Source organism: Tursiops truncatus, chromosome 19 (genome assembly GCF_011762595.2).
Source record: "Tursiops truncatus isolate mTurTru1 chromosome 19, mTurTru1.mat.Y, whole genome shotgun sequence".
In the NCBI taxonomy this organism is placed as follows: Eukaryota; Metazoa; Chordata; class Mammalia; order Artiodactyla; family Delphinidae; genus Tursiops; species Tursiops truncatus.
This window is the reverse complement of record NC_047052.1, coordinates 41,046,993-41,064,082: the sequence shown is the minus strand read 5'-3', so window position 1 is coordinate 41,064,082 and position 17,090 is coordinate 41,046,993. Positions and strand designations below refer to the sequence as shown.

The 17,090-nt window shown below is 42.6% G+C and overlaps 1 protein-coding gene across 4 annotated transcripts in view; it reads right to left on the bottom strand.

Moving 5' to 3' along the window:
- GPATCH1 (G-patch domain containing 1) overlaps nucleotides 1-17,090 on the bottom strand; it is a 43,916-nt gene that overhangs the window by 1,198 nt on the left and 25,628 nt on the right. For 3 of the 4 annotated variants that reach the window (XM_073795761.1, XM_033844535.2, XM_019940988.3), the window contains 4 exons: nucleotides 10,365-10,578; nucleotides 6,460-6,567; nucleotides 4,392-4,489; nucleotides 2,802-2,950 (listed from right to left, as the gene is read on the bottom strand). In XM_073795761.1, the coding sequence (XP_073651862.1) occupies nucleotides 2,802-2,950; nucleotides 4,392-4,489; nucleotides 6,460-6,567; nucleotides 10,365-10,578 (569 nt within the window). The remainder of the gene's footprint in view (nucleotides 1-2,801; nucleotides 2,951-4,391; nucleotides 4,490-6,459; nucleotides 6,568-10,364; nucleotides 10,579-17,090) is intronic. The other variant, XM_033844536.2, reaches the window with a different exon arrangement.

Genomic DNA, 17,090 nt, shown 5'->3' with positions numbered 1-17,090 from the left:
CAAGTCCATCCAGAACTAGGCTGTGCTGTCACTGAAGGAAAGCAGCAGGGGCCCTTGACAAGAGTGAGACCTCAGCCAGGCGCTGGGGATGCAAGTAAGACCCATGTGGTCGTGACCCTCAAAATGCCCCTTGCAGGAGACAGATGCAGACAGGTAATACACAGAGTGGAGTGAGGCACAAAAGATGGAGGGCTATGGAGATCCAGGATGGAGATCCTGGATCCAGGATCCAGGATGGAGATCCAGGCTCCCTGGGGAGAACCTAGGAAGCTTAGGGGTGAGGGGCTATGGAAACTATACCTTTAGCAACCACAAGAGTAATATTTAAATACATGTCACACCTCAGACGCTGCATTCCCTCTATCCCAGTCCCCCCCCTCAGAGATAAGTGCTCTCAGGGGTGTAAGAACCCCTCCAGCCCTTTTCTATGCAAGGATGTACATACATGTGCATGCGGGGAAATCCAAAGGCCTGGTGACAACAGTACCAGGCACATACGCTGTTCTGCAGCTTCTGGTCTCTAAATGGTTAAGTTTGAGACGCAAGTCGGCACACAGCTACCTGCCCACATTTTCTGACTTCTGTGCTCAGCCCACCCCACTACACTCTCCCGATGGGCACTGAGGGGCTTCCACGTGTGCAAGTGCAAATGCCTCCCCGCAGGAATGACTCATCACGTGGCCCCAAACGGTCAAGGGCGAAAATATCAGGTGTTGGTGAGGGTCAGTGGGCCTCCCTGGGCCTTGCTTTCCCCGCCTGTGAGAGGAGGGGACACAAGTCACAGCCTTATGTGAGGATTAAACGAGCCCACACCCATGGTGTGCCTCACAGTGCCTGGCCCGTCCCTATCACCACTGGCACATGCCATGAGGAAAGGGAAACATGAATCAACACAGCCGCTTCAGGGGGCTCTGGATTAAACTGAAATGCTCATATCCGTATTGTTTCTGAACCATGAGAAGGTCCTGTCCATTCTAAAGAAATAAATGAAAAAGGACAAGGCAGCGGCACTTGTCTTTCCAGATGGCAAAATATACTATAAGGCCAGAGTAATTAAAAGAGGGCGGATGAAAAAATAGAAAACTGGGGGCTTCCCTGGTGGCGCAGTGGTTGAGAGTCCGCCTGCCGATGCAGGGGACACGGATTTGTGCCCTGGTCCGGGAAGATCCCACATGCCGCAGAGCAGCTGGGCCCGTGAGCCATGGCTGCTGGGCCTGCGCGTCCAGAGCCTGTGCTCCGCAACGGGAGAGGCCACAACAGTGAGAGGCCTGCATACCGCAAAAAATTAAAAAAAATGGCTAAGAAACCAGAACAGAGAATCCAGGAACCGATCCACATGGGCACAGGCATTTAGAATCTGATCAAGCTACACCTCCCTTAACAGCCCAGAGCACCGGTGGGGCCGAGTGGCCAGGGCTTGCGCCTGCCGTGTCCCCCGTCACCCTGGGCCCACAACTGGACTTGCCCTACCTGGTCCCGTGCTGGCCGGGCAGGGCCACCCAGCTGCTCCGGCCCGGGGGCTGGAGGGGAAGGGAAGACAGCGACTTCCAGGCAGGACCATAACAACCTCCAAGACCATCCTCCAACCCGTTCCCCTCGGCTCCTCTGAGGGCCACATTCTAGAGCGGAACAAACTGGGATCCTGAGTAACTTTCTCAATTTAACTTAAGCTCCACTGTGCTGTGCCAGTGGGTTGAGAGGGTTTCTTTTCATCGCAGCTCGCCTACTCACTCTCACTAATACAACCAGCCATCTATCTGGAGAAAGGTAAGTTGGATGCCTACCCTACTCTGTTCACAAAAAAAAAAAAGGAAAATAAAACAATTCAAATAGGTTAAACCAAAACAAAACTACAAAAGCATGAGAATAGTCTATATATATATACAAACCCTTACATTAGGGAAGGCCTTAAAAAGACAAAATGTAAAACATACCAACAACAACACAAAAATTCGTAAAACTGAGTGTTCCCAAAACTAAAGTTTCTGTTCAACAAAGATTGTTAAAAGTCATATAACAGGTAACACTCTAAAACACAAAGGATTACTATCCAGAATTATTTTTAAATTCCTAAAAATCAGTAAAAAACAGTACCGAAAAACCAGTATAAAAATCTAACAGAAAACAGAATATTGTGCAAAGGACAGGAGCACATTATTCACAAAAGAGCCCATGGCAAAGGCTGAGATACACAGGAAAGGCTGCTCAGCCTCATTACTGATTCAGGAAATGCAACGAAGATGACATGCCATTCTTCACCCATCAGGCTGGCAAACATCTCTGTGCTGTTTGTAACTGATGTAATAACAAGGTGCTTTCATAATTTAAATGGATAGAGCCACTTGTGGAAACAATTTGGTGATATTTATTCCTTCTAAATGTTCATTCCCTCTAGATTTATGCTACAAAAAGTTATATTATTTATATTAAAAACGTGCAACAAAATGCACATGTACCTCTGTGTGTGTGTGTGTGTGTGTGTGTGTGTGTGTGTGTGTGTGTGTGTGTGTGGCTGTGCGAAAAAGTCTTCAGAGTTACAAAGCAACAGATGACAGAGGTTACTGTGGAGAGAAGAGAGATTTGGGGAATTGGTCATGGGCCACTTCAAGCCTTACCTGTAAGATCTGAATTTTCACAATGATAATATATTTACGTATTACTTATGCAATTAAAAGTTAACTTTTTAAAAAACGAGTTAAAGCACAAATTTATCATTTCTGACATTTCCCTCTATGCAAACACAGCAAGGTTTCAACGAGCCTCTGAGGGTTTCTGACAGCCTACTGTCTCCCGTCGCCTACCGTCTCAGCAGCTCCTGGGGTGACAGGTCTGCGGCCCCTTCTTCATCGCTCTGGCTGTCACTGCTGTTCGTACTCTCGGAACTACTACTTTTCTCTGACTTTTTATTCTTTTGCTTGCCTTTGTGTTTGTGCTTCCGGTGTTTCTTTTTCTGAAATAAATAAATAAACAAATCAAGGAGAACAAATGGGTGTTTCCCTTCCTAATTCCACGCAGTGGCAGGCTAATGAGGCATTTGGTTGCTGGAGTCATTCAAAACCAAAAAACTTCACCTGGGGGAGCTTTAGCCTGGTGTGGGACAGACCAGGACACACAACTGGGCACACACTCTCCACCGCGCATATGCTCACAGAATCGATCTTCTGGCGACAGACACAGCAGAACCAAGCAGGCACAGGAAGGACCCCATCATGACACTCAGCCCCCATCTCATCCAAGGTGACCCCGTCCCCCCACCCCCCCGCCCGTGAACCTGCCTGCTCCATTTCTTTAGCCATATGTGACAAACCACATATCAGGATGGCAAGCTCCCTGGAAAAGCACAAAGAAGAAACTGGTAGAAGGTCAGAGAACAGCACATATGCTGGTGAGAAACACGTGAGTTTGGTTTTCAAATCTGTCGGCACCAGTTTCTTTCCTTTCACTCCAGAAGAACTTCTCTTACCTTCCATGCTCAAGAATCCTTTTTTCAGGTAGCCAAAAGAGGAACTGTTTCTAATCAATTCTACTACTACCCAGATCCCTGTGGGTACCCAGCACTAACTAACATTAACTGAATTAAAAGCCTGTGCCATAACTCAAAAGAAGACACGGATGTTGAGACAGCAGTGTCAACAGTGTTCTTTAAGTGTCCATCACTTCAAATGGCAAGCTACAGACCCAAATCCCTATTTGTAATGATGACAAAGTAGTTGAGAAACGTGCAAAGTAATACCTTCCTTTAATACTGAATGATAATCAATATCAAATGTTTTTATTCATTATCTAAGTATTTTATTAAAAACAATTGTTTTATTAAACACAGTAATTAACTATTCTGTTATTTAATACTCAACCATTACTCTAAGATATTTAATTTATTTTTTTGGCCGAGCAACTTGCGGGATCTTAGTTCCCCGACCAGGGATTGAACCTGGCCCCCACAGTGAAAGCCCCGAGTCCTAACCACTGGACCGCCAGGGAATTCTCAACTCTAAGATATTTAAATGTCCTTTTCTCCTACTTTTTAATGTTCATGAATAAAAAAAAAATTTTAAGTAGAACTGAATAAATTAAGATATTCTGTCTAAAAGAAAAACAGGACTTCCCTGGCGGTCCAGTGGTTAGACTCCGTGCTTCATGGCAGGGGGCACGGGTTCGATCTCTGGTCAGGGAAGATCCCGCATGACGTGCGATGTGGTCAAAGCAAAAGAAAAAAAAGTTTTTCTGAAAATCGAGGGTTTCCATTGACTATCAACATTTCTGTCAAGGTGTAGCGAGACCTGTGGCCTCCATCTTGACTGGCTTCATGGGTCACCCCTGGAGGCTGGTCTAGACGACAGAAGCAGGGGCGTCTGACCCCACACACTGATCCTGGTACACCCAGAAGTTACCTTCTCTTTCTTCCGTCTGTGCTCTTTCTTGGTCTTGTGTTTTTCTTTGTTCTTTTTATGTTTCTCTTTGAGAGGTGCCTCAAGTTTCTGACGAGCATCTGAAACACGAATGTAATAAAGACATTACTTAGAGACTACAGGCGAAGAGAAGGCTAAATTACTGAGTTAGGAGTCTGACGTAGACAGATGTTTACCATTAAGGCAGAACTCCTGCCCTGCCTCACTGATAAACAAGCAGATTAGCATATCACGTTGTAGATCTATATTTAGAAACTGCCAGAAACCTCAACCTAAGACCAGAGTGATCCAATGGTGTCTGGCCACAGTCTTATCTGCCAGATGAAGATAAAGTCAGACCAGAATGCCTACCAGCCTTCTGTCATTTAACATCCTCAGGTAAACTCAGAGATAGACCAGAGTCTGAATCTGGCTCTGTCAGCAGGTCTGTGGTCTTTGGCATGTCGCTAAACCTCTCCAAGTCTGTTTTCCTGTCTGAAAAATGGGGAAAATAAGAATCCCTATCCTTCTGGGGACACAGAGGGGATTAGATGGGACCATGCACATGAATCCCATAGCCCAGAATCTGGCACATAATTGTCCGCCCCTGTGACACCGTCCACCCTTTACAAAAGCACATTTCATGTGAGTTTGTCTTATAAGCAGAAACATTAAAAAATTAGCACCAAAACAAAATAATGTACTTGATCATTAAAAATGAGTAAACATGGCAGAAACAGAGACATAGATGTAGAGAACAAACATATGGACACCAAGAGGGGAAAGTGGCAGGGGTGGTGGTGGTGGTGGTGGGTTGAATTGGGAGATTGGGACTGACATGTATACACTAATATGTATTAAATGGATACCTAATAAGAACCTGCTGTATAAAAAAAAAAATTAAATTAAATTAAAAAAAAAAAAAAAGACTAAACAAGTTGCATGCACTCCACTTCTCCACCTCCAAATTCTGACCAAAACGTTTTCATAGGTCATTAACTTCCAGGTCATCAAACCAGCAGAAAATTATCTATAGCAGAAACAGTGTAAGTCATTAAATCAACTTTTTTCTACCTAAAGAAAAATTCCGAGGTATTTCAGGAGTATGGTTTATTTCCCAAACCCAGTTAACCAATGCCTGCAATTTTCTAGTCCTACAGTTTGGTCAAATGTTTCCCAGGTTGACCTCCCCAAACTTTTTTTTTTTTTTGATGCTAGTTTTTGGAAAATAGCCCATAGACCAAATTAAGTTATCAACTATTACAAGGTTATCAAGAACCATCTGGGAAATGGGCATAACTAACTTAGCTTTCAAGTGCCGACACTTATTTTAAACTAAAGATCTGAACAATTACACAAATGAGAAATACATCCACCAAGATTTTTCAAAACTTCACACATTTGACTCCTCTCTGCTTTCATCTCTTTGAAGGCTGGGTTAATTAACCAAGCCACTACGCATATGTGGGCACTACAGGAAACTATAAAGTACATAATAGAATTTTATGTCATTTCTATATCTGGGCCCTATTATCAGATGTTTGTTAACTCAGCTTTCAAAGAGATGCCAACCAGTCTAAACATTTTAACATGAGATGTCAGTTTAAGCCGGCACTGAACAGAAGTTGTTAACAGATATTGCGGGAGGAGGATGAGCTGTACTTACTTCTGAAAGGATTAGTTTTAGTTGCTGCATTAGCCGAAGTATAAAGAAGTCTCAGAATATCCTTCTCCCTACAATTCCTATCCCATCTTTGTGCCCTAGAGTTTTACTTTTTTATCTCTATACGTGACAAAATTTGAGATACTTAGGGCCCTATCTGTTAAAAAGTTAAAAAAAAAATTAAAGGACTCTAAGGCTGAAAAGCAACACCTATCATTTAGGCACAAGGTGGAAGCACTGATTTTCCAAACATGGCTGAGAACGGATAAACTAGAAGCAAACATATATATTTGGTCAGCCTCATGCTGGATTACGTTGGCAGACAGAACAATGTGGTTAGAGTTGTCCTATCTTGGGGGAGACTCTGGCCCCAATGCAAACAGATGACATAAGGAGCTCTCGACTCACTGGGGCAGAAGACGGGAGGCAGCTGCGGGCCGAACTCTTCTCTTTCATCTATCTGTATCTTCTGAATCGGGAAGAAAGGTGCGGGCTCCTGGGGTGCTGGCTCACTAGCTGAAAAACACCAGGATATTAATTTTAGATACATGCCAAATATTAATGTGCTTGAGTCTTCAATAAATGTCTGTTTTTACCAGATAGCATGTGCTTTTCGTCAGCACCCCGCGTAACTAGCTCACGCCAGGTGCTGATGACACAGCAGTGAACACACAGGCCCAACCTCTGACCTCCTGGACATTTGAGTTGGGATGTCGGTCACACAAGGGCACCTGCAAGCAGGTGCCCCAGGGGCTGTACCACAGGGGTGGTGAGGGTACTTGTGGCACACACTCCACATCACCTGAGACCTAAAAGGTTGAAACACCATCGGGACTTCCCTGGCAGTCCAGCGGTTATGACCCTGCACTTCCAGTGCAGGGGGCGTGGGTTCGATCCCTGGTCGGGGAACTAAGATCCCACATGCCACGTGGCATGGCCAAAAAACAAAAACAACAATGTGATTAAGCCAGCCAAGAGGACTAAATACAATATCGCAAAAACTGAAATAAATAAATAAAAATAAAAGGTAGAAACACAACCTCAAGGAAGGGCCATCTCAGGAGAATAAAGACTTACAAATAAACAGGATGTACGGCTTCACTGGTGGTGCAGTGGTTAAGAATCCCCCTGCCAATGCAGGGGACACAAGTTCAAGTCCTGGTCTGGGACAATCCCACATGCCACGGAGCAACTAAGCCTGTGCGTCACAACTACTAAGCCTGTGCTCTAGAGCCTGCGAGCCACAACTACTGAGCCCACGCACCACAACTAGTGAAGCCCGTGCGCCTAGAACCCGTGCTCAGCAACAAGAGAAGCCACCGCAATGAGAAGCCCGCACACCACAACCAAGAGTAGCCCCCGCTCGCTGCAACTAGAGAAAGCCCGCGTGCAGCAACGAAGACCCAACGCAGCCAAAAATTAATTAATTAAAAAACAGGATGTAAGACTATGTCCCAGCTGAGGAGGCTTCATTTCACTCAAAATAAATCGTCAGAGGAGAAAAACTGAATATGAACAAATTATCGTGTTCACATTAATAATCTCATTTTTTAAAAAGAGATGATTAGGTTTTCAGAGAGAAGAGAGAAAGATGGGGAAAGTCCGGAAAAATATGCATCAAAGCATTAATGGTGGTTATCTCTGGGAAGGGGGAATTCCCAGAGACTTCAGCTTTCTACATTTCTTTTCTTTTCTTTTTGTTTGGCTGTGTCAGGTCTAAGTTGTGGCATGTGGGATCTTCTGTTTTGGCGTGCGGGCTTCTCTCTACTTGTGGCACAGGCTCCAGAGCACACAGGCTCAGTAGTTGCACCACTTGGGATCTCTAGTTGTGACGTGCAGGCGCAGTAGTTGAAGCGTACAGGCTTAGTTGCCGCGTGGCACGTGGGATCTTAGTTCCCCAACCAGGAATTGAACCTGCATCCCCTACATTAGAAGGCAGATTCTTAACCACTGGACCACCAGGGAAGTCCCTATGTTTCTATATTTTTAAACTTTTCAAGTAATATATGACTCTGTAATAAAAAAATAAGTTGTTTTTTTCTCACAAAGAAAAAAATAGGCTGACATTTGCAATCACCTAAGAATAAACAATATTTTATATCTCTATGTAACTTTTTGGTTAAAGGCCCTCAAAAATTAAACCCAAGTCCACCACAGACTGAAAGGGGCAGGCAGAACAATCTAAAACTGAGATGGGAAATTCTGTCCACCCACCCAAACACCTGAAAAGTCTCCCACCCTTGCAAGCACCAGACAGCCTCCTTTCCTATGCCCAAACTCCTGGCTGGGGTAAAGAGAACAAGGAGACAGGCTACTAACCAGGTGTTAGACTCACTGTAACGAGAACAGACACCATCTACCAAGTGCTACTTATGTGCCAGGCAATGCCCACCCGATGGCCGTTCCAGAGCATACAATCTGCCCTACAGAGAGGAAAGCAGGAAGAAACCCTGTATATGTCATCACCAAATGTTTTCCACTAATCCTGGCACCTCATCAGCAACCAGGTTAAAAAAAAAGAAGCTATTTTTTAAATGAAAATTTTACTATTTTTTAATTCTCCTCAACTAGGATAAGTAGGAAAATCAATATTATCAAACACATCTCTACATCCTAAAAATATATCAGAGATTTATACCAGATAGAGAGAGAAAAAAAAAAACTCTGCTCCACCCCATTTAAAGATACAAAAGATTATAAATCATAGAAATATTTTTTTGGATCTGTCTGCTAAGGCAAGGAAACAGAAGCAAAAATAAATAAATAAGGGACCTTCCTGGAGGTCCAGTGGGTAAGACTCTGCACTCCCAATGCAGGGGGCCCGGGTTTGATATCTGGTTGGGGAGCTAGATCCCGCATGCATGCCGCAATTAAAAGTTCGCATCGGGCTTCCCTGGTGGCGCAGTTGTTGAGAGTCTGCCTGCCGATGCAGGGGACACGGGTTCGTGCCCCGGTCTGGGAAGATCCCATATGCCGTGGAGCAGCTGGGCCTGTGAGCCATGGCCGCTGAGCCTGCGCATCCGGAGCCTGTGCTCCGCAAGGGAGAGGCCACAGCAGTGAGAGGCCCGCGAACCGCAAAAAAAAAAAAAAAAAAAGTTCGCATGCCACAACTAAGGAGCCCACATGCTGCAACTACGGAGCCAGGGAGCCGCAACTAAGGAGCCTGCCTGCCGCAACTAAGAGCCAGTGCAACCAAATAAATAAATATATAACTAAATAAATATTTTTAAAAAGCCAAAACCCAAATAAGACCTAATTAAACTAAAAAGCTTTTGCACAGCAAAGGAAACCATCAACATAATGAAAAGACAACTGCTGGTATAAATCTTCTTGTGTTTTTTTTTTTCCATCATCCTGGTTTTGATATCACCTCACACTTGTCAGAATGGCTACCATCAAACAGACCACAAATAACAAATGTTGGTGAGGATGTAGAGAAAAGAGAACCCTTGTACATTGTTGGTGGGAATGTAAATTGGTGCAGCCACTGTGGAAAATAGTACAGAGGTTCCTCAAAAAACTAAAAATAGAACTATGTGATCCAGCAATTCCACTCCTGGGTATATTTCCAGAAAAAACCCGAAAACTCTAATTTGAAAAGATACATGCACCCTAATGTTCACAGCAGCATTATTTATAATAGCCAAGATATGGAAGCTCCCTAAGTGTCCATCAACAGACGAATGGATGAAGAAGATATGGTGTATATACACAATGGAATCCTACTCAGCCATAAGAATGAAATTTTGCCATTTGCAACAACATGGATGGACCTGGGAGGGTATTATGCTAAGTGAAATAACTCAGACAAAGAAAGACAAATACTGTATGTTATCACTTACATGTGGAATCTAAAAAATAAAACAACTGAATGAATATAACTAAACAGAAACAGACTCACAGACATAGAAAACATACTCATGGTTACCAGTGGGGAGAGAGAAGGTGGGAGGGGTAAACGAGGGGTAGGGGATTAAGTGATACAAACTATTATGTATAAAATATATAAGATACAAAGATCGTACAGCACAGGGAATATAGCCAATATTTTATAACAACTTTAAATGGAGTACAATCTACAAAAATTTTGAATCACTATGTTGTACACCTGAAACTAATATAATATTGTAAATTAACTATAACTAAATACAACTTTTTTAACTTAAAAAATACAAAAGATTAAAACATCATCAAAAAATCATCAATTGCTAATTATCCTGGTTCCAAATTACACACTAAATGAAGAAAGCACCTTCTCTAGAAACATCATTGTTTTCTTTTTTAGATCCCAAAGTCTAAAATATGTGACATACCTTGGGCCACAGATGACGTTTCCACCATGTCAGCCTCTTGGGAACCTTTGAAGTCGGCTTCCCTGGTACCCTCCTGATCATCCTCACTGTCGCCCTGCTCATCCTCAGAGGATGAAGACTTTTCATCTGAGGAGCTGGCAAAGATGGCTTTGAATAAGTCCATGGATGGGCGGCTACCCTCTCCTTCAGTCTGTGAATCCACACCTTTGTTTACCTGTATTAACAGTGAAATAATAGTCAGAAATGAAGAAGCAAGGGTGAAAGGAGACACGTGTTCAGGAACATGGCACCCGTGCACACACACACACGCACGCATGCCCACATATGCACACATACTTATGTTTGTGCTCATTTACATGGGTCTCCACACCCACGCACTGCCTAACTAAACGATGATCACTCACATGGCATCATCTTTGTGGTGCTTCTGATTCAACACCTGTATATTGTGCTGACTGGTAGAAGCAGCTGAAGCTATACGTGGAAACAGGTCATTAATCAGAATTGAAAGGACCCAGAAAAAGGAATAGGGACTAGCACAGTGCCTCTGTCCTGTTTTCAAAAGTCTATCCGAGCCTTCAGAGGTCCCACATGAAAGGCAGTGAAGACAGTGTACTCGTATAAAAGTGCGGAAGAGAAAACTGGGGGCCTCCACACAATGGGGAAGGCACCGAGAACAAGCCAACAAAATGGTCCTGGAGATCCCCTCTGCAATTGCACGTCACCCTTCCTAAAAGCAGCCCAGGTATGGAGAGTCAGGTGAGCCAATAAAGAGGTAGTGACTTGGTATACACTCCATTCTATAAACAAGGAGCAAAGGTATGAAGAAGACATGGCTCCCACGTCCTAACAGCTAATCACCAGACAGACATGGGGTGATCTAACGTGCTAAGTGTGAACAGCAGTGACGAGAGAGCCCAGGACTGGCCTAGATCAGAACCCACTTCAGTCCTTCCATTTTACCACTGAAGAACGTGGGTCAGGGGCGACAAGAGGCTCTGTCACCGACACACGCATGCTACGTGCCCAGGGTGGGTCTGGACTCTACCAAGCTCTCCTTGCTCTCGGCCTGGGGTCCCTCCCCAGTCCCACACCACCTCCAATTTCTGAAGCAGAGTTACAAACATGCACGTGAGGAAAACCGACACAAGATAGTGGAATTTATGATTTTAAAGTAAACCCTTTTCATAGAAAAAAATTAAGGAAGAAAAGCATACCATTGCCCACTAAAAATAACCAAGACACCTTGGAGTAAGGACTGATTCTAGAGCTGGGGCTGAGAAATAAAAAGATGAGGCCAGAACATCTTACTGTGCCCAGAAAGTGAGGACATGCTCAGAGGGTAAAAGGGACATTTCAACTGGACACAGAAGCCAACTTGAAGGGGCTTCAACTAACCAAACTAGCACAATTGGAGCATTAAAATAAATAATGATAGTACTGAATTATCCCTCTGGATAAAATAGGAAACCGTGGGTCCACAGTGACATCAATAGTTTGATGAAGGACAGGGTATTTATATATTTCAAAGCTCTTAAATGTGTATTAAGTACAAATTAATAAGAAATGAATAAATAAAAGTACTTAACTACAGAGGGGAAAAGACTGACTTCACAGTGGAGAAGTCTGGCAGACACCACCTTACTCGAATAATCAAAGTGAACATCAGTAACGGGAAAAATCATCATCGTGTTCTACTTGGCAGGACACAGCGAAAGCACAGCAGCATCCCTTCGAGGTGTTCCTGCCAAAAATGCAGAACCAGAATCTAATCCTGGGGAAACGCCTGATGAGCCCAAATTGAGGGGTATTCTACAAAATACTGGCCTGTAATCTTCAAAAGTAACAAGATCACGACTCCGCACTCCCAATGCCGGGGGCACAGGCTCGATCCCTGGTCAGGGAACTAAGATCCCACATGCCGCACGGCTTGGCCAAAAAAAAAAAAATTAAATTTCATTTTTAAAATAAATTTAAAAAATAAATTTAAAAGAAAAGTATCAAGATCATGGAAGTCAAGGGAATACTGAGGAACTGTTCCAGACTGAAGGAGACTAAAGAGACGTGACAGCTAAATGCAACAAGTGATGCTGAGCTGAATTCTTTTGCCATAAAGGACATTATTAGGACAACTAGTGGAACTTGAATGGGTCTGAGGATTGGACAGCAGTAATGTATCAATGTTAACTTCCTGATTTTGATAGATGTACTGTGCTTATATAAGAAAATGCCCTTCTTTAAAGGAAACACAGGTGTGACAGGGCATCTGGTTGGCAACTTATACCCAAGTGGTTCAGGAAACAAAATTATCTGTACTGTATTTAAACTTTTAAGATTGTTTCAAAATTTTAAAAATTATAGAAGATGTAGGAGAGAGAGGCTGACAGTAAAACACAGGAAATCATGGCCACAATTCCCTAGAAAAGTCACAGATCATATACCTTTATGGCAAACCACAGATACCAATGTCACATGCATGGACCGTAACTGAATGACAGTGTTTGCAGACAGTCTTGGGCTTTAATAATGTCTACATTAATAAAAGTACATGAGTACATGAGATATTCAACTCTCAGATAACTACGGAGGCTGATCTTTTTTGTTTTTATTTTTTTCAGAATATAATAGGAGCTGTACTGAAATTAAACAACAACGCACACCAAACACACATGACTGTATCTGCAAAGCTCCCTCACCACCCCCCACCTTCCACCAGAAGTGTGCACATTCACATTTGTGCTGTCTCAGAAAGCTTTCAGGGAAAGAAATTAAATAACCCAGAAAGGGGAAGAGACCCTCCTAAGGTCACAGGCTAATAAGTGAAAAAGCAAGAACCAAGACATTCCAGCCAAAATTATCTAAATACTATCTCAACATGATTTGAGAAAATCTAGAAGGCTTTCTAATCCAATGACCATATCACAGAGCCAGAATCCCTGGTTAGGGTTTTATGCCATTAAAACCCAAATGGAGTGGTTCCAAATCCGTGGTGGCATGGGTAGTGGCTGCAGCTGCCAGGCTCTGAAGGAGGGGAACCCTTTCCTCTGACCACAGGAGCTGTGGTCCGAACGGTCTGGAGTGAATCCTATTGCTGTTTTCCCCTTCCTGCCCTCTTGCCACTTGACTCCAGGCAGAAACAGTCACAGGAAGTGCAAGGCTGAGCAGGCAAACTAAAGTCCCAGCTTTCTGACTGGAGGACTTGAAGGGGGAGCCCAGAGTCAGAAAATGTAAGGAACGGGTCTTCCCTGGTGGCGCAGTGGTTAAGAATCCGCCTGCCAATGCAGGGGACTCAGGTTCAATCCCTGGTCTGGGAAGATCCTACATGCCGTGGAGCAACTGGGCCCGCATACCACAACTACTGAGCCTGCGCTCTAGAGCCCGCGAGCCACAACTACTGAAGCCCGCGCGCCTGGAGCCCATGCTCCGCAACGAGAAGCCCACACACCGCAACGAAGAGTGGCCCCTGCTCGCCACAACTAGAGAAAGCCCGCACACAGCAACGAAGACCCAACGCAGTCAAAAATAAATAAATAAAATAAATTTATAAAAAAAAAAAAGAAGAAAATGTCAGGAAGATCACGAAGAGGAGGAGCTCAAGAGGGTGATCCTATATAGTGGTTTATGAGCTTCTCACTCACCTCTGAGCTCATGGATCTGATTCCATGAGCAAATCAAAGCCTCTGATAACAGAACTATGGGATTAACTACCAGCCAGGTCCCAGACCAACCACCAGGAAGAGCACATACAGGAAAGATCTGAAGAGTACTACAAAGGCTTTGAAAACGGAAAGACATTTCAACCCAGATGGGTTGGAACTTGTATCCTGAACCTAATTAGGTCGATTGTCTGCTAAAGCAAAATAAGACAACAAAACAAAAAGGCAACATTCTCCCTCGAATTTAAACAAGACCCAGGGTCTCATTACATAATATTCAAAGTGTCCAGAGTACATGCCAAATTTACTTGGTACACAAACAACCAGGAAAATCTCAACTTGCAGAAGGTAACCAGCAAACACCAACCCCAAATGACAAGAACCAAAATGACAAAACTGTTGGAATTACGAGATAGACTTTAAAAGCAGCTATTATGACCCTGCTCCAAGAATAAAGACAAATGAAGAAAAGATTAAAATAAGGTCTCAGCAAAGAAATAAAAGATATAAATACAATAACCGAAATAAAAAATTCAGGGCTCAATAGCAGAATGGAGATGACAGAGGAAAGACTCAGTGAACTTGAAGACAGATCAATTGAAATTACCTGATTTAAACAACAGAAAGAAAAAAAAGAGGGTGAAAAACAGAACAGAGGCTCAAAGACCTATAGGACGAATTCAAAAAGTATTACATTTATGTCATCAGAGTCTCAGGAGAGGCACGAGAGTGTGGTGCAGAAAATATATTTGAATAAAATAATGGCTGAAAATGCCCCAAATTTGGTCAAAGACAAACTTAAAGATTCAAGAAATTCATAAAACCCCAAACAAAATAATCTCAAAGAAATGCACACCCAGATATATCACTACCAAACAGCTAAAAACCAAAGACAAAGTGAAAAGCTTGAAAGGAGCCAGAGGAAAAGTCACATCACTACAAGGACAGGAACAACAATGTGAACGACTGTACGTTTCTCATCAGGAACTACAAGGCCAGAAGGAAGTGGCACAACATTTTTAAAGAGCTAAAAGAAAAGACCTGTTGACCCAGAATTCTACATCCAGCAAAAACATCCTTTAGGAGTGAAGATGGAATACAGGATATTCTCAGATGAAAGAAAATTAAGAGAATTAGTTGTTGGAACTGCTGTAAAAGAAATGCTACAGGAAGTTCCTTAGACAGAAGGAAATGATAAGAGAAGGAAACCTGCGATTTCCCTGGTGGTCCAGTGGTTAAGACTCTACACTTCCACTGCAGGAGGCATGGGTTCAATCCCTGATCGGGGAACTAAGATCCCACATGCTGTGCAGCACAACCAAAAAAATAAAAGAATTAAAAAAAAATTTTTTTAAAAGAGGGAAACCTGGAACTTCAGGAACAGAAATGATAAATATCCAAGTAAATCAAATAGACCATTATCTCCTCAGCAGTTCTCTAAAATGTGTATAACAACTGAAAGCAAAAATTTAAATATTGTCTGATGAGGTTTTCATTATATATATACCGTAACATATAAGACCACAATGTAAAGCAGGGAGAGTAAAGGGACGGTAAGGATTGTCTATTCCACTTGAAGTGGTAAAATATCAATCCTAAATACATGGTGAAAAGGTTAAGTATGTATATTGCAATCCCTAGAGCAATCACTGCAAAAATAGAGTAAAAAAATATATAATAGATAAATTCAAATGGAAAACTAGAAATTATTGAAGTGATACAAAAGAAGGTAGGAAAGGAGAAAGAGAGAAACAAGAAAGAGTGGGAATAGAAAACAAACAAAACTGCAGACCAAAATCCAAATTACATCAACAAGTTACATTAAATACAAACGGTCAAAACATACAAAAATTAAAACATACAGATTATCAAAATGTATTTAAAAATAAAGCACCTAATGACAATGACATGTTGCTTATTAAAAACCCACTTTAAATATAATCATATAGATTAAAAGTGAAAAGATGGAGAAATACATACTATACAAATAATCAGGGATAAAGAGTACTATTACATAACGATGAATGGGTCAATTCATCAAAAAATATACAACTATCCTAAATGTGTATATGCACCTAACAAGAGAGTTTCGAAATACATGAAGCAAGCACTTGGGAATCAAGTTTGATAGTTTCTTATAAAGTTACATCTATGTTTAGCTCTTACCCAGTAATCCCACTGTTAGGTATTTACACTAGGGAAGTGTAAACTTATGTTCATATACAAATTTCCACATGAATATTCACAGCAGCTTTATTTATGATAGCCAGAAACTGGAAACAACCATATGTCCTCAAAGAGTGAATGGACCAAGCTGTGGTGTACCCATACAGTGAAATACCATTAAACAATAAAAAGGAAGGAACTACTGATACACAGACAGTACTGATGAATCTCAAACGTATGACACTGAGTGAAAGAAGGCAGTTTCAAAAGGCTACATGTGTATATCATCTGATTTCATTTATATAACGTTCTGGAAGGAGCAAAACTATTGAGACAGAGGAGAGATCAATGGTTGACTGGGGCTTGGGGTGAGGGGAGGGTATGACTATGAAGGGACAGCATGAGGGAGGTTTTTGGGGTGATGGTATCATTTTGCCTCCTGATTGTGGTAGTGGTTCCATGAATCTACATATGGATAACAACTCACTGTACTGCAGTTTTTTTTTTAAGTCAAGTTTAATGTATGTTAATTTAAAAAATAATTTTAATGAGGCTATTAGAAATAAAACCAACTTTTTATTAAGTTCAACTCAACTATTTAGGCAGTAATTTTTTTTTTTTTTTTTTTTTTTTTTTTTTTTGCGGTATGCGGGCCTCTCACCGTTGTGGCCTCTCCCATTGCGGAGCACAGGCTCCGGACGCGCAGGCTCAGTGGCCATGGCTCACGGGCCCAGCCGCTCCGCGGCATGTGGGATCCTCCTGGACCGGGGCACGAACCCGCGTCCCCTGCATCGGCAGGCAGACTCTCAACCACTGCGCCACCAGGGAAGCCCTAGGCAGTAATTCTTTTAAAATATCCAACGGATAATTTCTCTATACTCTCCACAAAAGGGATTACTTGTTA